Source organism: Macaca fascicularis, chromosome 19 (genome assembly GCF_037993035.2).
Source record: "Macaca fascicularis isolate 582-1 chromosome 19, T2T-MFA8v1.1".
Taxonomy (NCBI): Eukaryota; Metazoa; Chordata; class Mammalia; order Primates; family Cercopithecidae; genus Macaca; species Macaca fascicularis.
In genome coordinates, this window is record NC_088393.1 from 51385708 (window position 1) to 51411350 (window position 25643).

The 25643-nt window shown below is 51.3% G+C and overlaps 1 protein-coding gene and 1 long non-coding RNA gene across 11 annotated transcripts in view; one reads left to right on the top strand and one right to left on the bottom strand.

Moving 5' to 3' along the window:
- Positions 1-16230, top strand: part of LOC107128290 (uncharacterized) — a 90821-nt gene extending 74591 nt beyond the window's left edge. Inside the window, exons 3-4 of the long non-coding RNA XR_001487262.4 lie at positions 15452-15541; positions 15689-16230. This is a non-coding gene — a long non-coding RNA (uncharacterized lncRNA). The remainder of the gene's footprint in view (positions 1-15451; positions 15542-15688) is intronic.
- CD177 (CD177 molecule) overlaps positions 15735-25643 on the bottom strand; it is a 30158-nt gene continuing 20249 nt past the window's right edge. For 8 of the 10 annotated variants that reach the window (XM_065534520.2, XM_074023777.1, XM_065534521.2 and 5 more), the window contains 6 exons: positions 25238-25360; positions 24913-25029; positions 20348-20488; positions 19470-19655; positions 19219-19353; positions 15735-16230 (listed from right to left, as the gene is read on the bottom strand). In XM_065534520.2, the coding sequence (XP_065390592.1) occupies positions 15998-16230; positions 19219-19353; positions 19470-19655; positions 20348-20488; positions 24913-25029; positions 25238-25360 (935 nt within the window). In that variant the 3' untranslated portion in view covers positions 15735-15997. The remainder of the gene's footprint in view (positions 16231-19218; positions 19354-19469; positions 19656-20347; positions 20489-24912; positions 25030-25237; positions 25361-25643) is intronic. The other 2 variants (XM_074023776.1, XM_065534519.2) reach the window with 1 other exon arrangement.

Below are 25643 nucleotides of genomic sequence, written 5' to 3' on the forward strand. Positions count from 1 at the left end.
TTATGGAAGCTTGACAATGAGGGACACTGTTGTGTCACCATGGAGGAGGCCTTAGGAAAAGGCTATTTCTCAGAGGTGCCCGGATTTCAAGGGGGGTGGCACTTTTAACTTAGCTGGACCTGTGAACTACAGGGACCCTGCTCCGTGTCAGCAACCAGCATCTCCAACTTTTGGGTTCTCTCTGTAGCTGATTCTCTTGCCTGATTCCTTAGCCTGTAGTAGGATCCTCCTCACAATGACCGATGGTCACAGCTGCTATATGTGGAGACCTAATGGAGGGTCTCGAATACTCACACAGCGTGTCCAGGGAAGAGGCTTCCTGGTGTTGAGAATGGGTGCTCGGTGTCGTAAAGATCAACACTGAGACAAAGGATCTCTCAGCAAGGCTAGTTTACTTTCTGCAGAAAGGGTGCTGCTCACTAGCAGTCATGCCATGAGAGCACACATGAACAAAGGAGACAGGGTCATTTATAACCTGACGTGTCCACCCTACTGCTGTGTCTGGCTTCCATTGGCTGGAATGGGACCTCATAATTTGTACTTGACTCAATTGGCTAGCAACTTATAACTTTCCCAAAGAGGCAAAGGCAGAAGAGAACAAAGGCAGAGAGGAACTAACTTGTGGAATGCTGAGAGAGGCAAAAACATTTTCAAATAGGAAAAGGAATAGGCCATGACCTAATGCTTGTTTGGACTGGTTCAGGCATGTCAGGGCAAATATCTAGGCTAAAATGTGGGAGCTAAGAACACGGAGTATGTTGATTTCTTTATTATGACTGGCAAAATTTAAGAATATTAGCACAGATCTTTGAGAAAATGTTGCTTTTAAGAGACGTTACTATTTATTTTCAATTAGACTGGGAGGAAAATCCCTTTGAAGAGGACCTCTATTTATTCCATTCTCTACAATTCCCCCCTCTTATATTTTATAATTCCTCTTCAAACTTGTTTAATATGTTCTATCTTAATTGCTCTGTTTGCCCTTTTAAGAGAAGTAAGTTTTTTCAATATGGTGGAGAGTTAGGAAACAATTTTGTGAGAGTAGCAGGGACAAGTTTTTGTATAAAGCTTTGAAGACATTTTTATTTATAGTTACCCACCAGGACAACATAGATTTAAATCTTGCAGCTATTTGATTTCATGCTTTAAATTTATCTGGCACTTCTCATGGGACCCCAATAGCGTTTATGTAAACCTGAGGATTAAAGGATTTATAAGAAGTTTCTTTTGGCCTGCAGTGTTTTGCCTTTACTTTTTTTTAGGTTGATAAAATGCCAGGGTGAAAGGGATAGCCAATTGGATTAGAGCATAAATACTCCTCCAATTATCTGGCAGAGTGTCCAGTAAAGGTCCTTCATGGTACTACCATACATTTGTTCAGGGGTAGCTAACAGCAGACTGATAGGCAAGCTCCTGGAAAGGCTTGAGCTTCTTGCATACTTTTATGCTTCCAAAGAACACCAAATTCTCCACTTGCCATGAGAGGCATGAAGTAAACTTGGCATTTAGAGGTGGAAGCTAGATTGCCCTTGGGGGCTGACCCACAGGGTGTCAAACTTTAGGAAACAGCAGAGAGAGAGAGCTTGGCATGATAGATTATCCCAAGCAGTGGGATTTTGATAGGATTTAGCCTGTGGTAGAATCTTCCTCACAATGACTAATGGTCACAGCTGTGTGTGACCATATAGTCCATACCTGGTTGACAAGGAGACCACCCGAGTGGAAAGGTGACAGTCTGGGCCTGTGTGCACAAGCATAACAGTCACTCTTATTTAAAGTGCGAATGGAATATTTAATCCATTCCAGCTAGGCATTTGCATTTTGATACCTTGTCTTAATGGCTAAGGTTTGTTTTAGATCCTTCATCTTACAATAGACACCCTAGTTTTATTATTAGGTGTAGGAGTAACTGGGATAGGATCTAAAACTGAGGCTACTGAAGAAGGGGAAGATAGGGGAATAATGCATATCTTAAAAATGCCTAGGGGGTGTTTCCCATTTAAGTCAATCCCCATACCATAGGAGCAACTAAGGGCAGGTTTAGAGTCAGTTAAGGTGGAGGTGGTGATAGAGAGAAGGAGAGGGTTACACTGATAAGGCTGGCAATTAGAAGGGGCAGTCCCTTTAGTGAAATAGATGAGGGGTTTTAGATCTGCACAAACCTCTTCCGTGGAAGTCCAACCTTGCTCCTGAGTAGTCCAAAGGACATAGTCCCAGCTACTACAAGGCTGCCAGGCTGTAGGAGCAGAAAATTGGTGTCTCGGCTGCAGGTGCTCACAACAGTGAGTGCTAGGAGGAACTATGTCAACTAGAGGGCTGGGGCACAAATACTTGTGTGAAAAGGTTAGCTGTCATTGATCCTTCACATCTTTACAAGGTATGACAGAGCATGTATTAAAGGCAATGGTCTGAGTTGAGTCAGACTTAGTTACATTAATAACAAAAGGAGCTAGTAACAGAATCAGGAAAGAAAAGGAAGCAATATAGAAAGGATATGGAAATTAAGCTTTTTTTTTTTTTTAACTTTAACTTGGTAAGGCTTGATCCCTGTACAGTAACCCATGATTCTGATGAGGAAGATGGTTTCTTGACTTGAGTATGACATCTTCTCTTGGCTGTGTGGACGGCAGTCTTGGTGGTCAACTGTACAGGATGAGGGCCTTCCCAGGCGGGCTGAAGTTTCCCTTCTTTTTACCCTTTGATGAGAATGTGGTCCCTGGGTTAGTACTGGTGAACTAGAAATTCTAGCAGTGGTGCCTATGCTAAGAGACCTTTGATCTTAAGAGAAGAAAAGGTAAAGGAGAGACCAAGTATATACTTTCTGAGAAACTTATCCTTAGTTTCAAACATAGGAACATTAGCTGAGGAATGTAAATAAGGCAATCCATATAACATTTTATATGGAGACAGGCCTGTATCCTTTTGGGGAGCCATCCTGATCCTTAATAAAGCAATGGGAAGACAATTTGGTTCATGGTAAACAAGTTTCTAGAATTAATTTAGTCAGATGATTCTTAAGGGTTTGATTTATTCTTTCTACTCATTCGGAGGATAAGGGATGCCAGGGAATATGATATTCCCACTCTATGTCTAGCACTTGGGCCAGATTTTTAATAATATGTGCAGTAAAATGGGTTTCATTGTTTAAGGCAACATTTTCTATTATTTCAAACTTGGGTATAATATGCTCAATTAATGGTTTTACCATATTATTGGCAGTTGCCTTAGAAAAGGGGATGGCTTCTACCCAATGGGTAAGGTGATTAATTATTACTAGCAGGTGTTTTAGCCAACTAATAGGTGGCATTTTAGTATAATCGACTTGGACGTTTTGGAATGGTCTTAACTCCAGAGTTCTTCCTCCGAGAGGTAATTTCCTTAAAGCATGTTTGTCAGTTTTCTTACAGATGAGATAGCCATTTGTGATCTGCCTGTCTAGAGTATAAATGCCAATACACCTAAAGACTCTGAGAACTGTGTCACATAGGGCCTGGGGACCCAGTGAGTCCCTTGATGTAAATAGGATAATACTTCCCTCCTAAAGGGTTTAGATAACATCTCTCTTTGATTTGGAAGTATCCAGCTTTCTTCTGAATTTTTTTTTTTTTTTTTTTTTTTTTTTTTTTGCTTTGGGATTTCAACTAATTTTTCTTTCTCAGCCAGGGAGAAGATAGGAACAACAGTAGGAGAAGGAAGGTGGGGAATTAAATGAAAAATGGGCATATCTAAAACTGCAGCCTTTTTGGCCATCTGATCTGCAAGCTTATTCCTTTGGCTCTCAAAGGAAAAATCCTGTTGATGTCCAGGAGTATGCATGATGGCTATCTCCTTTGTTAGCTGGAGGTTATTTAAGACATGAACTACTAATGACTTATGAGCAAGTACTTTGCCCCTACTATTTATAAGACCTTGTTCAGCCTAAATCTTCCCAAATGTGTGTGTGCTGCCCTAAAGGCATACTTAGAATCTGTGGAAATAGTTTCTATCTGATCCTTTAAATATTTCAAGGCCTGACTGAGGACAAATAATTTACAAGCTTGAGCAGAATAGCTATTGGGTAACTATCCTGATTTAATTTCTTCGAGTGTCTCTCTATCTACTACTGCATATTCACTGTGTTACTCCCCGTTAAACACCCAGGGGGACTTGTCTATGAATAGGTGTTGCCCCAATCTATAGGAGGTCTCAGCTAAATCTGGCTGGACCTTTGTATGGTAGGCAATTCAGTTGAGGCACAAGTGTTCTGTCTGTAGCGATGGATTTCCCATTAGGAAACCTGCAGGGTTGAGTGAGTTATCTGTTGTTATGGTTAAGTAATTTAAGTCATCCTTTTTTTTTTTTTTTTTTTTTTAACAGAATCGCCTTATATTCTAAAATTCTGGAATCAGTGGGTCATCTTCCTGCCTTTTGGCTCAAAATGGCCTTGACTTCATGAGATGTGCTCACGGTCAAATACCCGCCAAAGGTTATTTTTCTGCTTTTTCCTACTAATATGGCTGTGGCTACAATAGATTGAATACACTGGGGCCACCCACTGGCCACAGGATTTAAAATCTTAGACAGAAAAGCTACTGGTTGTCACCAGCCTCCGTGTTATTGAGTGAGCACCCCTAAGGCTACTCCATTACTTACATTAACAAAAAGGTGGAAGGGCTTCTTAAGAGAAGGCAAAGCGAAAACGAGCAGACATTAGTCTATGCTTCAGTTTATTAATTTGATCTACTTCTTTAGAGGACCATATAAGGGGGTCAGGCCCCTTATTAGCTAACTTTTCATATAATAATTTACTTCTTAATGCATAGGACTCGATCCGTAATCGGCAGTATATAATTACTCCTAAAAACTTTTTAAGTTCTTGTTTGATCTGGGACAGTGGCAGGGACACAATTCTTTCCACTCGCTCAGGACCAATTCTTCTTTTGCCGGCACTAATTAAATGGCTGAAATATTTGACTTCTGGTTCCACATATTGGAGCTTCTCTTTTGAGACTGGTAACCCTTCAGTGTATAAGTGATTTAGAAAATAGATGGTATACTTATTTACTTTCTCTATATCCTCTCCAGATAAAAGAATGATGTCATCCATGTGTTGAAGTAAATGTAGCTGTTTTGGGATAGCAGCCTTCTCTATTACTTTCTCTAAGGCATGACTAAAAGGGTTTGGTGAATCTGCGAATCCTGGAGACAGAACTGTCCATCTGTGTTTTTGCTTCTGCCCACTGTGGGGGTCCTCCCACTCAAAGGAAAACAGATCAGGCTGCTTTCTGCTAAAGGACATGCCCAGAAGGCATCCTTTAAATTTAAGACAGTGAACCACTGATGACTATATGGAATTTTACTTAGAATAGTGTAGGGATGGGCCAGGCGCGGTGGCTTACACCTGTTATCCCAGCACTTTGGGAGGCCAAGGCAGGCAGATCACAAGGTCAAGAGATTGAGACCATCCTGGCCAACTTGGTGAAACCCTGTCTCTACAAAAAATACAAAAATTAGCCGGGCATGGTGGAGGGTGCCTGTAGTCCCAGCTACTCGGGAGGCTGAGGCAAGAGAATCACTGGAACCCAGGAGGCGGACGTTGCAATGAGCCAAGATGGCACCACTGCACTCCAGCCTGGCGACAAAGCAAGACTCTGTCTCCAAAAAAAAAAAAAAGTGTAGGGATTTGGCATGATTGGGTGAGTAATCTGCACTATTTCACTAACAGCTTTAAGATCTTGTACTAATCAGTATGACCTGTTAGGTTTCTTGACATGTAAAATGGGAGTATTATAGGGATACATGCAAGGCTTGAGGAGCCCATCTTTTATAAGTCTTTCTATTACAGGCTTCAACCCTATCAGCCCTTCCAAGAAGATAGGATACTATTTATTCCTTACACTCTCCCCCTGGAGTCTTCAATTTTATTTGGATTGGGGGAATCTGTAACCTCCTTCGGTCTCCTACTTTTGACCAGCCACCAGTGGGAATTTTCAGCTTATTTGCTGCAGTTAGCAAATTTAGTGAGGTTAAGAACCCTCTTGGGCTAACCTGCAGACCAATACCTAATTTTAACATTAAATCTCTCCAAAGTAGATTAGTTTCTGCTTTAGGAATTAATAGGAATTGAATGTTACTTGACCAGGATTTATATTTTACTTGGCACTTTCTAAAATCTTTTCTTTAAATCCTTCTCCCTTTACTCCAGAGACTAACAACTCCTCTGAAGAATATGTTAACCCTGTTGGTGGAACACCTAGGGAGGAGCAAGTCATGCCTGAGTCGACTAAGAAAGTAATTGACTCATGCTTAGGTCCCACCTTTAAATTTATCAAGGACTCCTGGTGGGACTCGAGGTAGAAAAGAAAGAGCCCCTGACCCCCCTTCCCCCCATTCCTCCTCTTTAAAGGCAGGAATGAGCGGAGGAGCTCCCCCTGTAGTCTGTCGCTTAGGGCATTCTCTCTTAAAGTGGCCTAACTTTCCACAGTTGTAACATCTGTCTTGCCCTTCTTTTCTCCCTATTCCGGAACTTCCCTGTCTGTTCTTTTTCTTCTCTCTTATGTTTACACCCTTTACAACACTTGCTATGACTGTTTTCCCTTCAATCTCGATTCTGTCTTCTGCCATTTTACATCCCCAGCTGCCAGGGTGTCGGCTGAAATTGTGCTCTGGGACTGTTTGCCCTGGTAAATTTTGCCAAAATATTTTTGCCTTTTGCTTTTGCTTTTCTTCGTCTCTCCTGACATATACTTTCTGTGCTTCCTCTAGAAGCTCTTTGATTGACGGATTTTTCCCTCTTTTCATTTTTTTGTAACTTCTTTGCTATATTAGGCTATTTGTGACAAAATGCAATTTTAGCATCCATTGTCCTAGGGGGCCATCTAGATCGAAATTAGCATACTTAGAAATTAGAAATTGCATGGGGCTTTCGTCTTTCTCTTGTTGTACATCAAAGGCCTTAGTGAGATTTTGAGGTCAGGGTGCTGATTCTTTAATCCCTTTAACAATTAATTCTCGTAAATTTGTATATGGTCTTGGTGGGTTGCATTATTATCCCACTGTGGGTCTTGAGCAGGAAATTTAGTATTTGCTGCTCGATTATCCTGGCCAGCAGGGTGATCACGTTCCCAGGCTGCCATAGTGGCTCCGTGGATGATGTTTCGCTTCTCTTTAGAGAAGAGGATACCTAGGATCGACATTAACTCCATCCAGGTATGCAGCTGGGGACCTAAAATCTGGTCGATCTGTTCTGCCACGCCTTTTGGATCACTTAGCAGGGGCTTGAGTTCTCTCTTCAGGCGTCGGACCTCAGAGGCAGTTAAGGGAGCATTTATAAAGCCAATTGTGCCCCCTCCTTGTGGAACTTTGTTTTAGAGGGAAGAGCTGGGAAGTCGGTTCTTTAGGAATGCAAGGAAAAGGAAGATTCTGAATGTCCCTTTTACATTGTTCTATCTCTTTTTGGAGCCTTCTTTTTGAGGAAGGACATTTAAATGGACAACGGGGATGATTAAGCCCCCGAGACAATAATTTCTCAGGGCCAGACGCCTCCTCCGAGTTCAGAGTGATCCCTGGAGGGTGAGTGGGAGGCGTGAGTTCCGCCTGAGGAGGGGGAGGTGGGACTTCCGGCTGAGGAGGAGGGGATGCTGGACTTCCTCCGGAGGAGTAGGGGGAGGCGGGACTTCTGCCTGAGGAGGACGAGAAGGCGGGACTTCCGCCTGAGGAGGACGAGAAGGCGGGACTTCCGCCTGAGGAGGACGAGAAGGCGGGACTTCCGAGGAGGAGGTGGCAGCGCAGCGGGCTGCGGCGGCGCATTGAGTTTCAGAAACACGGGACGATAATTTAAAGGATCTCTCTGACTGCCCTCAGGCCTTTTGTTTCTGTCTGTTACCTTCTTTAAGTCATTTAAGGGGTAAAGAAGGGCAGGCCCTTGCTGCTGGCATAGGGGATAATCCATTTTTTTCTGGGGACACGGGGCTTTGGTTGTTAACTTACATTATTAAAAGTTGACAGACCCAATCCTCATCTGAACCAAATTTTGGCCAGAAAATGGCAGGTTTTAAGACTGGCTCTTGGGTCCAGAGGAAGCAGCAATATTTAATCATCTGTTGTTTTCTCTTATGTTTAGTCTGCTCATCCTCTTTCCAATATTTTAGCATGAGTCCTAAGGGACTATCAGGAGGAATTTGGTCACTCTCCCCTCCCTTGTTGCCTGGTCTACTTCCTGTCCCAGTCCTACTAGAAGCATTTCCCATGTTGAATCCCAAATAGGTCCAATCCCTCATGCTAGGGATGTTTTGCCTATTCCTTTCCCGTGAAGGCTGAATCCCCCAGATACCGGGGATGTCTCATCTGTCCCGCCCTTAAAGGCTTGCTAAAGGCTTAATCTGTCACGCCAGAGGTGTTTCACCGATTCTCTTTCCCAGGGAGGTTAACCTTCCTCCCTTTCCCGTTTGGAGGTTCCTTACACTCTTCCCGTTTGTGTCCACACACTGCCTGGACACAGCGACAGGCTGATAATAAAGCATACACATTCAGCCTCCCAAAAGCTGACCACCAAGGAAGTACTTTGCCGCCCTCTTGTGGCTCTTCCTACCTTGGCCCATGCATGGAGTCACTTGGTTACCATGGTCCCACAAGCCTCTCTCTTTCCCTGCATTGCTGAGAATCCAAGTATATCCCTCGCACCGGGTAGGTCCCGGCTGTCCTCCTGGAGCCGCCACCAAGGGCGGCAGAGCAGCTCCCCATGAGAGAGGGCCAAAGACTGTCCCAGAGGCGAATGTTAATCTCGCTGGGGCTCCAAATTGTTGGGAATGGGTGCTCGGTGTCATAAAGATCAACACTAAGACAGAGGATCTCTCAGAAAGGTTACTTTCTGCAGAAAGGGTGCCGCTTGCTAGAATTCTTGCCATGAACGCACACACGAACAAAGGAGACAGGGTCATTTATAACCTGACGCATCCACCCTACTGCTGTGTCCAGCTTCCATTGGCTGGAACAGGACCTCACAATTTGTACTTGACTCGAAGTACTACAAAACAAATACAGCAAAAATCCAAAAACCCAACTTTAAAAGGGGACAAAAGACTAAAATACTTCTCCAAGGAAGATGCACACATGGCCAATGAGGACATGCAAGGATTCTCAACATCACTAATACTTACAGATGTGCAAATCAAAACCACAGTAATACACCACCTCACACACATTTCAATGGCTTTAATAAAAAACAACAACAACGATAGCATGAAACCACAAGTGTTTTCAAGTAGTTGGAAAAATTGGAGCTCTAGTGCATTGCTGATGGGAATGGGAAATGTTATAGCTGCTGTGGAAAATGGTATGGCAGTTTCTCAAAAAAATTAAAGAATTACTACTTGATCCAGCAATTCTACTTCTGGACATACAGAAGTCTGGCCTGAGGCTCCCTCTCTGCCCATTTCCCTGTAGCCTGACCCAGGGGAGGCTTGGCTTCACCTGGCAGCTTGATTTAGCCAGATTCAGGACCAGCAGGACTGTCACATGCTTTCTGAGCCCCCCAATGTAGAGGGCAGGTCACAGGGTGCCTGGCTGATTGCTGGGGATGCCATGGGCACTCAGGCAGCCACTGTTCTGTCAGCACTGGGCTCAGCCTGGGATGCCCCAGAAAACAGGACAGAAAAGCAGGGGCAGGTATTTAGAGAGCAGTCACAGAAGGAGTTGATGAAGTTGAAAGGAAGTCACAAGGAAAAAGTACCCAGTGTGGCATCACGTGCACCATGGCCACCCTGGGAGATGCCCTTTTGGGTGAGTCCCAGGAAGGAGGGCGTGTAGGGGGCTGCCTGCAGAGGGAGCAGTCTCAGGTGGGCGGCCGTCTGGCTGCAGGGAGGAGCTGACAGAGTCTGTGTGGAGAGCTTGGAGGGTGCAGAGGTGACCCTGCTGGGCTGTGGGCCCTGCTGAGAAAGCGCAACAGCTATTCGGGAGGCCGCAGGCCAGTAGGAACTCTGCCGCCCTCTGGTGGACAGGGATGGAAGTGTGTACAGCGGTGGCCCCCTGGCCAGGCTGCGTTTTATTCCTCGGGAATCTTCACATTTCACGTGAGTTCACACATGTTATGTTACAGCTCCATCATGTTCCAGCCCCTGGAGTCCCAGTCTCTGTGGCTGTGAGTTCACTGTCCTCCCTGTTTCACCATCACATGTCCCAAACACAGATTTTTGTCACTATCTGTGAGTTTGTGTTTGTGTGCTTTGGGCTACACTGTGCATGCCGTGGGGGTGATATGTTTTGGGATATGGGGAGTGATGTCTCGGGATGAGCACTGAAGGGGGTTTGGGAGCAGAACAGGGAGGTGTGGGGTGAAAAGATCAGTTTCAGGGGAGCAGAGGGGGAGCAGAGACAGGTCATCTTCATTTCTCACTGTCGGGGGACCAGAATCCAGGACCCTGACTCTGGAACATAGTGCCACACCCTGTTGGAGTCCCTGGGTGTCACAGGGGCTCATAATTTCATGTTGCCTCAACATGCATTTTTAAAGGTGTACATTTAATTTCCTCATCTCAGAGGCAGAACTTGGTCACCATGACAGAGTCTTAAATACTGTACCCAGTCCAAATGACTCCATCTGGTGGCCAGAGATAAAATCTTGGAGGCATCTCTCCTGCTTAGTGTGCTGGGCTCCCCTCTCTCCAGCTGCTTCCTTTCAACTGACAGTTCTGACATTTGCCCTCAAATTTAAAGTGACCACCTTTCAGTCACAGCGTGATCTCCATGCCCCAGTGTTTACTTGCTTTAAACACATCCATTAAAGCTCCCTGCTGGACACCTGTCAGATAACACCCTGGACCCGAAAAAGCCAACAGGTCCCTTCTCTCCTTTCTGTCTGGGCTTTCTAGAGTCTATATCTGTTGTGTCGAGGTTGGCATGTTCTCGCCAGTGTAAGTAGTAAAAACACTTAGGATTTCACATTTTGGTTGTATCACTGAAGCCTCACCTGACATCCAGGTCCTAACATCAAGGAGGCCCCATGGGATCCTTGAAGGTTGAGGCCCTGCTGGAGCTCTTTTCTTGGGGCCTCTGGTGCTGCTGCAGACAAGAGCTGCCAGCTAAGTTAATGAAGAAACTGAAGAGTTTCATTCAAAACAAGGGTCAGACAGTATATTCCTGGGCTTGAGCTGTTGTAACAAACACTGTCGCCTTGGTGACTTAAACAGTAGAAATCTATTTATCACAGTTCTGGAGGCTGGAAAGTCCAAAGTCCAGGTGCCAGCTGATTCAGTCCTGGCTAGGGCTTTCCTGCAGGTGCCTGTTTTCTTAATGTATCTACAAATGGTGAAGGGCTGGGAGGGGGAGAAAAGACAGAGAAAATGAGAGAGACGATTCTCCTGTGTCTGTTTTTATAAAGGCATTAATTCCATCATGAAGCCCCCACCTTTGTCATAATCTCAAAGTCATCTGCTTTCTTTGAGTATGCACACGTGTATGTGTATGTGTTGAATATTTATCAATTAAGTAAAATTTCAAAATAGGGGGCCAGAAATGGTGGTTCATGCGTGTAATCCCAACACTTTAGGAGGGCTAGGTGGGGCTTGAGCCCAGGAGTTGCAGACCAGACTGGGCAATATGATGAACTCTTTTATCTACTAAAAATAGTTTTAAAATATATAGCTGGGTATGGTGACACACACCTGTAGTCCTAGCTACTCGGGAGACTGAGGTGAGAGGATCACCTGAGCCCAGAAAGTCCAGGTTGTAGTGAGCCATGATTACACTCCTACACTACATCCTGAGAAACAGAAGTGAGACATTGTCTCAAAAAAAATTTAAGGGCCTAGCGTGGTGGCTCACGCCTGTAATCCCGGCACTTTGGGAGGCTGAGGTGGGCAGATCACGAGGTCAGGAGTTCGAGACCAGCCTGGCCAGCATGGTGAAACCCCATCTCTACTAAAAATACAAAAAAATTAGCCGGGCATGGTGGCTCACGCCTGTAGTCCTAGCTACTCAGGAGGCTGAGGCAGGAGAATTGCTTGAACCCGGCAGGCAGAGGTTGCAGTGAGCCAAGATCGCGCCACTGCACTCCAGCCTGGGCGACAGAGTGAGACTCTGTCTCAAAAAAAAAACAGAAAAAGAAAGAAATGAACCACAGCGCTTCCCAGTAAATCACTCCGATGGAATTGCAAAATGTTATTCTCAATAACTCCTGGATGAATATACTTAGAAATGAACAAATGTAAGAGAGTCCATGTTTCAAATCCAGTGCATTATTTTATGGAGCTTTTCACAAGCTCCAAAAGATTCACAGTGCAGAACTGGAGGTTCTAGAGAAATTCCGCGCCTCCTCCTGCAGGTAACTTATTCGGAAAGCAGCTCTTGGCTCATCCCTGGGTCCGGGGCAATCAAGTTCAGGTCCTGGTGCTCTCTGAGCTACCAAACCATAACCTGAGGTATGCACAGCAGCCTCCAGCCTCCACAGGAGAGCTGAGCATGGGGTCAGGCTCAAGCAGGTCCCAGGCCAGCAAGTGACTCAGGCTCCCATGGCACCTCTCCTCCTGCCCCTCCCTCTACCACATCTGTGAGCTCCTGGGAAGCCCCATGACCTCATACAGAGGAGGAAACTGCAGACCAGGCTTATGGATGGGTCCTCACGGTGAGCTGGCACCCAGCAGAAGTGGACGGTGGCTGCCTTAGTGCTCACTTCAGGTGGTCCTGAGGAGTGACGTAGGGAAATCCTTCAGATGGGCAGAGCCTCAGGGGTTCTGCAAGGAGGGATGGACTTGGGTCCATTGCATGAACCCAGAGTGGGCCACATGGTCAAGGACTTGAAGAGAATAAAAGAGTAAAATTAAGACAGGGAGAAGACATGGATGTTCCTCTGGGGATGGGCACAAAGTGTGAGCTATGCCGTCCCCACCCTTAAGCCCAGAACCTGTGCTGTTAGGATGAGGTTCTTGGTGTTTGGTGGACAGTGTCAGGCAGACTGTGTCCCTCAGAGCTTGCTCAGGGGGTCCAGGCACAGATGGCCACATGGACAGGGAGGACGGCGATGTACCTTACCACAAGTGGACTGAGTCTCCCAGCACTGGCCTGGCTGCACACTGTACCCAGCCCCGCCCAGTGTAGGCACAGCCCAGGGCTAAGACCCTGGAAGGTGTCATTTTACAGGAGGACTACCTGACCACTATGGATAGGCTGGCCACACAGGACACATCCCATCCTGGAGGGGACTGGGTTTTGTCCTCACAGGGATACACACACACTGAGGGTTCCAACTGGACTTCCCTGGACCCTGCTCAGTGCTTCCGTGAACAGGGCCTTTCCTGTGGCTCTGGAACCTATGCAGGATTATTTCCACTGGGGGACACATCTTAACGCAAGGAATGGGAGGTAATTAACTCACACCCATGGAACCCACTGACCGTCTCAGGTGCCCCATGACACGGAGACAGCTGCTTCTCAGAATGGCGCAATGGCTCGTGTGTGGCTTATCAGGGCACCAGGAGGGAGACTGTAGCCCGTCACCCCACAGGAGATGCCACACATCTTATAAACCAGCAGCCAGGCCATCAGGTCACTTTTCCCAGGGCCAGATGCAAAGATCCAGGCAAGACAGGAAGAATAAGGGTGGGTCCCTCCCATGATTGCATCTGCCAGCCCACTGAGAGAATGCTTGCTCCTTGTCCCCATGGCCCTGGGCTGCTGTGGATGAGGAATCTCTTCCTAGTTCTGATCTGTGGGAAGCCATGACAGCCCTCCAGCCATCCTGTGCCCCTCGTGCTGCCAAAACAGCAGGCAAAGGAGAGGTCTCTCTGCAGTCGGGGGAACGGCATCTGATTACAGAGGGAGGTCAGGTGGCTGGGACAAGGAGGCTATTTTTGAAGGCAGGCAACTCATGGGGGTAACATTTCCTTGGCCAGGGCCCTGTTCCATGGAAAACTGTAGAAACTCACTAAAGACAAGGCCATCCAAGACTAATTCTCCATAAGAACCAAGATTTGGGTTACATTGCAGGTAACAAATAACATCCAAAGGAGGTTTTGGAGGTGGGAAGACAATGTGGAATGTACTAGAAGAAAGCAGCTCTGAGCACCAGCAGCCCTGTCCCCAGGACCTCAGCAGCTGTGTTGGAAGCCATCTCCTCCCCATCTTCCTCTCATTGTGGGCGAAGAACTGGTGCCCGGCATAATGGGAGGAGGGCATCATTGTCATCATCACACACACTGTTGCTGTGACAGAGGAAAGGACTGGAATTGTGTGTCATCTGCACGGAGGACTCTGATTTTTTCCCCCTTGAGACAGGATCTCACTCTGTCACCCAGGCTGGAGTTGACAGTTGCACAGTCTTGGCTCACTGCACCCTTGACCTCCTGGTTTCAGATGATCCTCCTCCCTCAGCCTTCTGAGTAGCTGGGACCACAGACGTGCACCACCACAACAGGTAAATTTTTTGTATTTTTTGTAGAGAAGTGGTTTCACTATGTTGCCCAGGCTGGTTTCAAACTCCTGGGCTCAAGTGATCCTCCCACCTCGGCTTCCCAAAGTGCTGACATTACAGGCGCAAGCCACCGCGCCCGGCTTGGACTCTGATTTACATCTGGACAAAGGGAAAGGGTGGATGCTGTAGAGGCAAGGGAGTGAATGGTACTAGACATGTTCTGTTTCCTTCTCCAGCTTCACTCTCTTCTCCTCTTCCCTCCCCTCATCTCTGTTCTCTACTGTGAATGGTAGATCTATGGGGGCTGGATCAGTGGAGTCTCCTGCTTCCAGCCTCTAGGGGGTTCAGTCAGTGGGGAACCTCAACTGCAGACCAGAGTGAGGACATCAGTTTGGAATTTTAGTTCCCCACCTCCCTCCCCAGTATCATTGTGGGCTGGATGCATTTTTCAGCCTGAGATGGGAGCTCCTGTTAGGCAACCCTCTCTGCATATCTCTCTCGTTCTGTCTCTGGCTCTGTCTCCAGCTCTATTTCTGTCTGTGTATGTGTCTCTCTCTCTCCTCTGCAGATTCCAGCAGTGGCTCCTCTCCTCGCCCTTATTGGGCGACGGTGGTAAGAAAGACCCAACGGTAACAGCTCTGGGAAAATGCTAACCCATTTTCTTCTGGAGTTCTCTCAAGCCCTTATGTCAATTATCCCATGATAGGCAGATGCTACATAGCAACGTTTGGGTCAATGATGAATTGCGCATAGAACGGTGGTCTCCGGAGATGACAATATTGTATTTATGCTGTACCTTTTCTACGTTTAGATGTGTATAGATACACAAATACTTGTCGTGGTGTTAAAATTGCCTGCAGTATTCACACCATAACATGCACTGCAGGCTTGTAGCCTAGGGGCAGTCAACTCTACCATCCATCCTGGCTGTGTGTTGGGCTGTACCATCTGGGTTTTTGTAAGTGCTCTCTACAATGTTCCTATGGCGATAAAATCACCTAACGACACATTTCTCAAGACATATCCCTGTCGTTAAGCAATGCATGACTATACTAATCTCTCCTGCAGTTGCTCAGATGGGACGAGCCACCTGTTTGTGCGAGGACCTTGGCTGCTAGGCTGGAAGCCTCATACGTCTCAGTGCATCTTCCCCTCCAGGTAATGGTGATGCCCCAATACTTTTGGGTGGAGCACCCTGAAGTCTCTGCTACCATCCAAGCTGGTTTGGAGACATGAACCAGACCAATAAGGGGCAGGCTTTGGATGATCATTTTTTCATTAGGTTCCTCTCCTCCCCCACACTAGATCCCTGGGTGTCCTGCTGTCCCCTCACATGGAGAAACCTCAGCACTGGAAGAAAGGACAAGGTCTTTATTATTCAGATACATGCAGCCACTCCTCCAACGTCCCCTCTCCCATAGGACAAGTCCAGCTGCTCCAGGCTCTCCCCAGGGTCGCTATTAGGTGAGTAGACATGAATGATTGTGTGTGGGGAAGATAATTCATGGGCAGGATGGGAAAAGAATTTAGTGTCCAAGGCCATTAAGTTATGAGGTCAGAGGGACGGTTGAGTGTGGTGGTCAGCAGGGGTGAAGAATCGTGGGGGAAATGGAGTTAGCAGGAAGGGCAAAGAGCCCCCCACCAAAGCGCCAGGGCCAGTGCCAGCCCCACCCCCCAAGTGAGAGACTCCAGGCCCCCAGCCCCACCTCTCTCAGAATGAGGGGCAGGAGGCTCCTCTTCACCCTTCTCACGCACAGAGAAGATCCCGATTTGTCTGGTGTGGTTCAACAAGGAGCTGGAAGGTTGGGCCACACAGCCCTGAATGCCCATTGTGGTGGTTACCCCACCTAGAGGGAGAAGACCAAATCAGAAAGGACACAAAGTACAGCCCAGCCAAATTCGTGAACCCAGGAGTCCAGGCCCCAGACCCTTCTCCCTCAGACCCAGGAGTCCAAGCCCCAGTCCTCCCTCCTCAGATCAAGGAGCCCAGGCCCCCACGCCCTCTTCCCTCAGACCCAGGAGTACAGGCCCTGAGTCCCTCCTCCTTCAGACCCAGGAGCCCAGGCCCTGAGTCCCTCCTGCCTCAGACCCAGGAGCCTAGGCCCCCACCCCCTCCTCCCTCAGACCCAGGAGCCCAAGCCCCGAGTCCTTCCTCCCTCAGACCCAGGAGTTCAGGCCCTGAGTCCCTCCTCCCTCACACCCAGGAGCCCAGGCCCCCACCCCCTCCTCCCTCAGACCAGGAGTCCAGGCCCTGAGTCCCTCCTCCATCAGACCAGGAGCCCAGGCCCCCAACCCCTCCTCCCTCAGACCCAGGAGTCCAGGCCCTGAGTCCCTCCTCCCTCAGACCCAGGAGCCCAGGCCCCCACCCCCTCCTGCCTCAGACCCAGGAGTCCAGGCCCTGAGTCCCTCCTCCCTCAGACCCTGGAGCCCAGGCCCCCACCCCCTCTACCCTCAGACCCAGGAGTCCAGGCCTGGACCCCCTCCTCCCTCACACCAGGAATCCAGGCCCAGCCCCTCCTCCCTCAGACCCAGGAGCGGAGGCCCTGAGTCCCTCCTCCCTCAGACCCAGGAGTCCAGGCCCCGACCCCCTCCTCCCTCAGACCAGGAATCCAGGCCCAGCCCCTCCTCCCTCAGACCCAGGAGTCCAGGCCCTGAGGCCCTCCTCCCTCAGACCCAGAAGCCGAGGCCCCCACCCCCTCGTCCCTTAGACCCAGGAGTCCAGGCCCAGCCCCTCCTCCCTCAGACCCAGGAGTCCAGGCCCTGAGTCCCTCCTCCCTCAGACCCAGGAGCCCAGGCCCCCACCCCCTCCTCCCTGAGACCCAGGAGTCGAGGCCCTGAGTCCCTCCTCCCTCAGACCCAGGAACCCAAGCCCCCACCCCCTCCTCCCTTAGACCCAGAAGTCCAGGCCCCCACCCCCTCCTCCGTCAGACCAGGAGTCCAGGCCCAGCCCCTCCTCCCTCAGACCAGGAGTCCAGGCCCATCCCCTCCTCCCTCAGACCCAAGAGCCCAGGCCCCAACCCCCTTCTCCCTCAGACCCAAGAGCCCAGGCCCCGACCCCCTCCTCCCTCAGACCAGGAATCCAGGCCCAGCCCCTCCTCCCTCAGACCCAGGAGTCCAGGCCCTGAGGCCCTCCTCCCTCAGACCCAGGAGCCCAAGCCCCCACCTCCTCCTCCCTCAGACCCAGGAGCCCAAGCCCCCACCCCCTCCTCCCTTAGACCCAGGAGTCCAGGCCCCCACCCCCTCCTCCCTCAGAACCAGGAGTCCAGGCCCTGAGTCCCTCCTCCCTCAGACCCAGGAGCCCAAGCCCCCACCCCCTCTTCCCTCAGACCCAGGAGCCCAGACCCCACCCCCTCCTCCCTTAGACCCAGGAGTCCAGGCCCTGAGTCCCTCCTCCCTCAGACCCAGGAGCCCAAGCCCCCACCCCCTCCACCCTCAGAACCAGGAGTCCAGGCCCCGAGTCCCTCCACCCTCAGACCAGGAGTCCAGGCCCCCACCCCCTCCTCCCTCAGAACCAGGAGTCCAGGCCCTGAGTCCCTCCTCCCTCAGACCCAGGAGCCCAAGCCCCCACCCCCTTTTCCCTCAGACCCAGGAGCCCAGACCCCACCCCCTCCTCCCTTAGACCCAGGAGTCCAGGCCCTGAGTCCCTCCTCCCTCAGACCCAGGAGCCCAAGCCCCCACCCCCTCCACCCTCAGAACCAGGAGTCCAGGCCCCGAGTCCCTCCACCCTCAGACCCAGGAGTCCAGGCCCAGCCCCTCCTCCCTCAGACCAGGAGCCGAGGCTCCTACCCCCTCCTCCCTTAGACCCAGTAGTCTACGCCCTGAGTCCCTCCTCCCTCTGACACAGGAGCCCAGGCCCCCAGCCCCTCCTCCCTCATACCCAGGAGCCCAGGCCCTAAGTCCTTCCTCCCTCAGACCCAGGAGCCCAGGCCCCCACCCCCTCCTCCCTCAGACCCAGGAGTCCAGGCCCCCACCCCCTCCTCCCTCAGACCCAGGAGCCCAGGCCCCGAGTCCCTCTTCCCTCAGACCTAGGAGCCCACGCGCCCACCCCCTCCTCCCTCAGACCCAGGAGCCCACGCCCCCACCCCTTCCTCCCTCAGACCCCCACCCCCTCCTCCCTCAGACCCAGGAGTCCAGGCCCAGCCCCTCTTCCCTCAGACCCAGGAGTCCAGGCCCCCAGCCCCTCCTCCCTCAGACCAGGAGCCCAGGCCCCCACCCCCTCCTCCCTCAGACCCAGGAGTCCAGGCCCCCACCCCCTCCTCCCTCAGACCCAGGAGTCCAGGCCCCCACCCCCTCCTCCCTCAGACCCAGGAGTCCAGGCCCCCACCCCCTCCTCCCTCAGACCCAGGAGTCCAGACCCCCACCCCCTCCTCCCTCAGACCCAGGAGTCCAGGCCCCAAGTCCCTCCTCCCTCAGACCAGGAGTCCAGGCCCCCAGCCCCTCCTCCCTCAGACCCAGGAGTCCAGGCCCCCATCCCCTCCTCCCTCAGACCCCGGAGTCCAGGCCCCCAGCCCCTCCTCCCTCAGACCCAGGAGCCCAGGCCCCCATCCCCTCCTCCCTCAGACCCCGGAGTCCAGGCCCCCAGCCCCTCCTCTCTCAGACCAGGAGTCCAGGCCCAGCCCCTCCTGCCTCAGACCCAGGAGTCCAGGCCCTGAGTCCCTCCTCCCTCAGACCCAGGAGCCCAGGCCCCCACCGCCTCCTCCCTCAGACCAGGAGTCCAGGCCCAGCCCCTCCTCCCTGAAACCCAAGAGCCCAGAGCCCCAGCTTCCTCCTCCCGCAGTCCCAGGAGCCCAGGACACCAGCACCTTCATCCTTGGGGCCCTGCTTGCAGCACTCACCTCCTGAGAGACTAATGTACCCATCATAACAATGAGTGGTGCCCCTGGGGCAGGTCTTTACTGGGGAGTCACTTGAGCAGGTTCCCAAGGGCTGCACGCAGGTAAGACACTGCTGGTCTCCTGGCTCAGGGGCACCTGGGGAGCAGAGAGAAGGTGGGGGTACGTGACTTTGTGCTCAGAGCAGCTGCCCACCTTGGACCAGAGTGTCTGTGTGTCTGGGCCTCATTTCTCCATGGCCCTGGATCCCATACCTTGAGGAGGGAGGGAGTTCAGCAGGACGCTGCTGCTGCTGGCACCATTGCACAGGTCTGAGGAGCAGAAGTGGGCATAGGAGGCCACGAGCACCCCAGGAGGGGCTGAGTGGATGGAGGTCTTCTGGGAATTTTGAGCCCCAACAGCGCTGCAGCCTTTGCTCCACACCAGGGTCGATTTGCGTCCTAAGGGTGAGAGGGAAAGCTGGGCTGGGGGACTGGACAGCTCCCAGGGCAACAGGGGCTCCAGAACTGGACTCCCTGCCCTCCACAATACCCCTCAGGCAGAGGGTGAATGCCCTGATCACAACTGCATGGGTCATGTTTAGCATGGGGCAAAGACGGAGGCCAGGGCCTGGGTCCTCCCCGAAGCTCTGCCTCCTCCCAGTTCTCACTCAAACGTCACCTTCTCCATGAGTCTCCCCTGAACACTCAGCTTAATGTTGTAGCCTTCACCTCACTTTTCCTATCTCCTTTTCCTTGCCAGATTTCTCTCCAGAGCTGGGATCTCCATCGTATATAAAGCTGCAGGAATACAGATGGGATTGGATCTGCAGCGCCTAAGACAAATGCTGGATAAACATTTCCAGACTGTATGAAGCCACTGAGATTCCTCAGTGTTGGCACGGTTCTCCGCCCTGGGCAGGGATTACCGCATACATCGTCACCCCACCCAGAAAGGCAGACACCGTCATTCTCACGGCTTCACCCCCAGTTTTCATAAGGGGAACCTAAGATCCAGAGAGAAGAATAGTTGAATTGAAAATTGCAGATGTGGAGGAAACGGAGCAGGAAATTCAGGGGAAAGAATCCAGTGGGGTGGAGGGAGCTGCCAGGGACCTGGGACAAGTGTTTGTCTTCTACCTCAGTCCACGCACCTACATCTATGAGCAGCAGCGTCTCCTGACACACCTGGCCCGCCTCGCACATCACGGTATTAGACACGGTCCATCCAATGGGTACTTGAGCCAAGTTATCACCCTTCTGCAAAGAGTTCCCCCGATGGCAGGTCAGAAAATCTGGGGAGAGGAAACCCAGGGTCTGTGTAAGCCAGGAACCGACCATGTCTGTCCCTCCAGGTCCTCAGCTAGGGAAGGTGATCTTGCTCTTGAGTCACACTCCAGGTGACCTGGCCACGGAGTCCCTCAACCACGGATTCAGAAAGGACTTGGGAGTCCAAACCCCACCCTCATTGTTCCCCCTGTTTCTACTTGAACATCTGCAGGGACATCCTCTCACAGCCCTGTGGGAATGGTCATTCCTTGCTTCAGCTGTGAGAGCAATGGAAGCTCTTCCTTATCCTCTGCCCATCTCTCCTTCCCCATCTGAACTTTAAGGTCCTCATTTCAATAATAAGGAAGACAGCCTGAGACCTTTCTCATACCTTTCAGTTGCAAAGCCCTATGTTCCAAACAAAAGATGCAGAGGGCCAGGGTGGGCTGAGCACTGCCTCTGCACCTAGCTGACGTCACTGCTTCCCACAGATCCACCTATCTAAGGTCCCAGGGAGCTCAGCTTATCTGGGATGCCTCGTTTCCCCACAGCACCCCAACAGTAGGTGGGGCGATCACAATCAGCACCCTCATTTACAACAAGGGAAACAGGCAGGATTGCTCAGTAGCCGCCTGTGCCACACAGCTTGTGAGCAGCAGAGGTAGGCTGGGAACCCAGGGACTCTGGACCCTCAGGGTCGGGGTTGAGGGCAGGACAGAGACAGGTACTGATGACCATCCTCGGCTACCTTGGCCCCGAGGCCCTCAAGGCTCTAGTGTGAAACCACAGCCCCCGGCCTTCCCTCATGGCCATGACAGAGCAGGGGGCATCTGTCCCATGATGCGGGGACTCTTAGACTGAGCCTCCAGCTTCCACCAACACACGCGACCTGCAGAACGGATGCCACCCCGGAGGGCTGCTCATTTGCATGCTTCACAGATGACAAAATCAAAATCATGGCTCCTGCTCTCTTCGCCCACCCTTCTCTCCCCACTCCCATCTCCCCTACTTATACCTGTGGTGGCTCATCTCTGCCGGCCTAGCTGAAAAGGTTGGTGTTGTCCTTGACCACTCCCTTTCTCTCCCATGTTGTGTTCCTCAAGAAATTCTACTGGCTTGAGCTGCAGAAAATCTTCAAAACCCAACCTCACGTCACCACCTCTGCTGCTTCCACCCAGGCCAACCCCCCTTGGCTCCCACCTGACTCCCGGGGCTCTCCCTGTGCCTGCCTGCCCCTCTTCCCCTTGCTGCATTCTCCGCCCACCAGGCAGAAGGAGGCTGGGTAAACCTAAGTCAGTTCATGTCACTCCTCTGCTCCGAAGACTCCAGGAGTTCCCTATTCTGGAGAATAAAATTCTAAGCCCTTCCAATGGCCCGGGAGGCCTGATAAGATGCGGCCACCTCCCCGCTCCACGCAGGTGTCCTACTCCGCTCCCTCCATCACTCTGCTCTGCACAGGTGCTTCTGGCAGGCACTCACCCACCTCAAGGCCTTTGCATCTGCTTCCGCCCCCTGTCTGCAACCATCCCCTCCTCTTCCCCACATCCAGGGAAAGACGTTCCATGAGATATGGAGACTTCTGATCCTCATGTGAAGCTGAGGCTGGAAAGCTGTTTCAGCGGCAGAGCAGGGCCTGGGACCCACGTATCCCTGATTCAGACGCGGGCTCTTCCCTGCTCTCTCACTGGGACCGCTGCCCAGCTCCTCTAGGGGCAGCCAGGGCCTTATCTGCCCAGGGCTTCTTGGTTCTTCACAAGGGGCTGCTGCCATGGCCCCTTTTAGTAACCTGTGTCCTTGCACCCAGCCCTCCCACTGCTGTGGCTTCTTATAAGTGGTTCTATCACCCTGGAGCCTCTTCTCTCCCACACTTGGTCCCTAACATCTTGTTGTTCCCCCAGTTTCTGATGCCTGGTCTTGTGATGCTCACTGTCTGCTAAGCTGCTGAACTGCACTTCACCAGGGAAGGCAAAACAGCCTCCAAGACCTGGCTCCAGTGTTGAAAGAATATGAATCTGTATTAACAGCACCGATTTGTACATAATAGCTGTGTTTTATGTGGTGTGTGTGTGTTTGTGTAGTGTGTGCACACGGGGTGTGAGGGTGCATGTGTGATGTCTGCAGATGTGTGTGCTGTGTGTGAGTGTGTAGTATACATGTGAGGGGTGTGGTTGTATGGGGTGTGTGGTGTGTTCATGGTATTTTTGTGTGGTGCATGCATGTGCATACTATATGTGATGTATGTGTATGTGTTTTTGTGTGTTTGGCATGGTGTGTGTTCTGTGTATCTGTTTTGTTTGCATGTGGTGTGTGTGTGTTTGTGTAGTGTGTGTGCATAAGGTATGGGGGTGCATGCATGATGTGTGCAGGGGTGTCTGGTATGTGTAAGTGTGTAGTACATGTGTGTGGGTGTGGTTGTATGGGGTGTGTGGTGTGTTCATGGTATGTTTGTGTGATGCATGCATGTATAGACATACTGTGTGTGATGTATGTGGTATGTGTTTGTTTTGTGTGTTTGGTGTGGTGTGTGTTCTGTGTATCTGTGTTTTGTTTGCATGTGGTGTGCGTGACATACCAGGTGTGTTGTGTGTATTGTGTGTTGTGTGTGGTCTGTGTTGCATGTCCAATATGTTGAGAGGGAGTGTGTGTGGTGCCTGACATGTAGTGTGGATGCCACATACACACTACATGTACACATAGTAATTGTGCAATTCTGTGATGCATTTGTGTGTGTTGTGCATATTGTACGCTCTGTGTGTGATTTGTGTTTCATATGTGGTATGTCAGGGGTATGGGGGAGTGTGTGTGGTATGTGATGTGTGGTGTGTATGTGGCACGGTGTGATGCTTTGGTGTCTCCTGTGCTTATTGTGGGCTGCGTGTGTGGCATATGTTGCATCTGATTTGTTTCTGAAATGCCTTCTGGATTATCAGTGTCACCTGGTCCCAGAGACCAGGGCCAGACCCTTAACACCAGCATCAGTCAAAAGGAAAGATAAATGGCTCAGACCCTGCCCTTCCCTGCGCCACAATCTTAAATGGCTCCCCTGCCTTCAGGAGACCGTCCACCCCTGAGTCTGGCTTTTCAGGTACTTGAGCGACCACCAGGTTCCCACTTACCTCTCCCGCCCCCACCAGTATCCATTCCGAAGGCATGCCAAGTCATTTCCTCCTCAGCCTCACACCTGCTGTGCCTTTGGCTTGGGGCAGCTCCCTCCTCGACCCCATACCCACCTTGTCCACCTGGAAAACTTCTAATCACCCCCAATCCCAGCTGTACCCCCTCATCTTGATGAGTCCTTCTCAGGTGGAGTGATGGACTCTTCTTGAAAACTGCAGGCTCACTCCCACCTCCAGGCCTATGCAGCTGCTACACACTGTTCCCTCTGCCACCAATGTCCCCTTCCTCTTCTACCAATAAGCTGTAGGTCATCTTTAACACACAGTTCACAGGCCACCTCCTCTGTAAAGCCCTCCTTACTCTCTACCCCCAACAACATCAGTTTCTTCCTCCTCTGAGCTGCCCCAGGCCCCACATCCCCATTTGCAACAGCCCTGATCACCTCAAGCTGTGACTATCTGAGTCTGTGGCACCTCCCCCTCCTAGTCCTGGAGGCCCTTCAGGTAGAAACAGGGTCTGACTCATTAGGGGGCTTTGCACGTCTTCACTTGAGCAAACACCTCCTGGTACCCTTCCTGAGCCGGCTCCTGAGCTACCCAAGGCTGGAAACCCTGGTGCCAGTGACACCAAGTCCCTGGCCTCGGGCTCCCAGCCTAGCCAGGGAGAAACAGCCAAATACACAGAGGAAGGTGTGCGGAACTCACACAACTCCCTCTTCTAAACTCTAAGGGGTAGCTTGATGGGGGCAGACAAGGAAACAGAGGCACGGGTAGGGAAAGACTTTGCTCCTAGGAGGGAAGCTGGGATCCATATAAGACCCTCACCACCCCACATGGCTTCCCGTTGCCTTGGAGCCCTTCTTATGGAGACATTCCCTGGCACTCTCTTCCATGGCAGTACCTAAATGGGTAAGTGGGGGACCCTCTCAGTGTCCTCGTTTAACTCTTGCTTTCTCTGTCACACCTGAAGTGCCCTTGATTTTCTGATGTTCTCTCCTGTACAGGCAAGGCTGCTGGGGCACTCCAGCACCATGGGCAGGACAGGGGCTGGTGAGGGTGGCAGAGAGGCTATGGTGGCCTAGGGAAGTGGGAGACCTAGGGTTATGCAAGGCCAGGGGTGTGGAGACAGAGAAATTGAAGCAACTAGTCACTCTCAGCAGCATGAGAGCCAGCAGGGGCCCCAGCACTCACTGTTGCCTAAAGTCTCATGCCAAGCAGCCCACCCTGCACCCTTGACCTTCCTCCTACTGGCTTTGGTGTGATGGCTCTGGATGCCGCATGTGGCATCGTGCCCGAGGCTGCAGTGCAGGGCACAGCCTAGGGGCGGGGCTCACCTTTCGTATTGCAGTTCTCAGTCATGCGCACGGGCCCAATTTCCTGTGTCCCGTTGAGCAGGTTGCAACCTGGCTGGGGCATGCATCCCTGGACTCTCAGATTGGAGAAGATGCCTCCTACAGAAAGGGGGAGCGAGGGAGAGTCAGTGATGCTGCCTGAGGACCACTCAACCCTCAGAGGCAGGCAGAGCTCCAGGAAGCCAGGCCCACCCTCCTCTGGGTCTCATGCCTCGCCTCAGCTCACCCTCACTCCCCAGAGACTAAGATCTCAGTCCCCAGACCTTCGCGTTCAGTCCCCTCAGGGATCCCGATGTCCCAGGCTTACCTCCCCTGAGCCTGAGGAGGCCATTATAACAGTGCGTGGTCCCCTTGGGGCACATCTCTTCTGTTGTCCCCTCCGGACAGCCTTCCGTAGACAAGCAGACTGGGCACCTCAAGGATCCTGGGTCTAGGGAAGTGACAGACAGAGTGAGGGGGCACTGAGAGGGCACTGGATTTGATCAGATACCTTCTCTGCACCCCACTTTTGCTGGCCTCAGGAGTCAACCTGCTCAGTCTTCCCAAAGGGGCCTTCTGCAGCTCCCATCATGGGATCTGGATGTGGGAAAATAAAGTGTAACCAATGAAAGAGGAAGGGAGAGAGAACCGGAGGTCTGGATAGAGGCACCAGGACTGGGTACAGAAAGTAGTCTTGGCTGGGCGTGGTGGGTCTCGCCTGTAATCCCAGCACT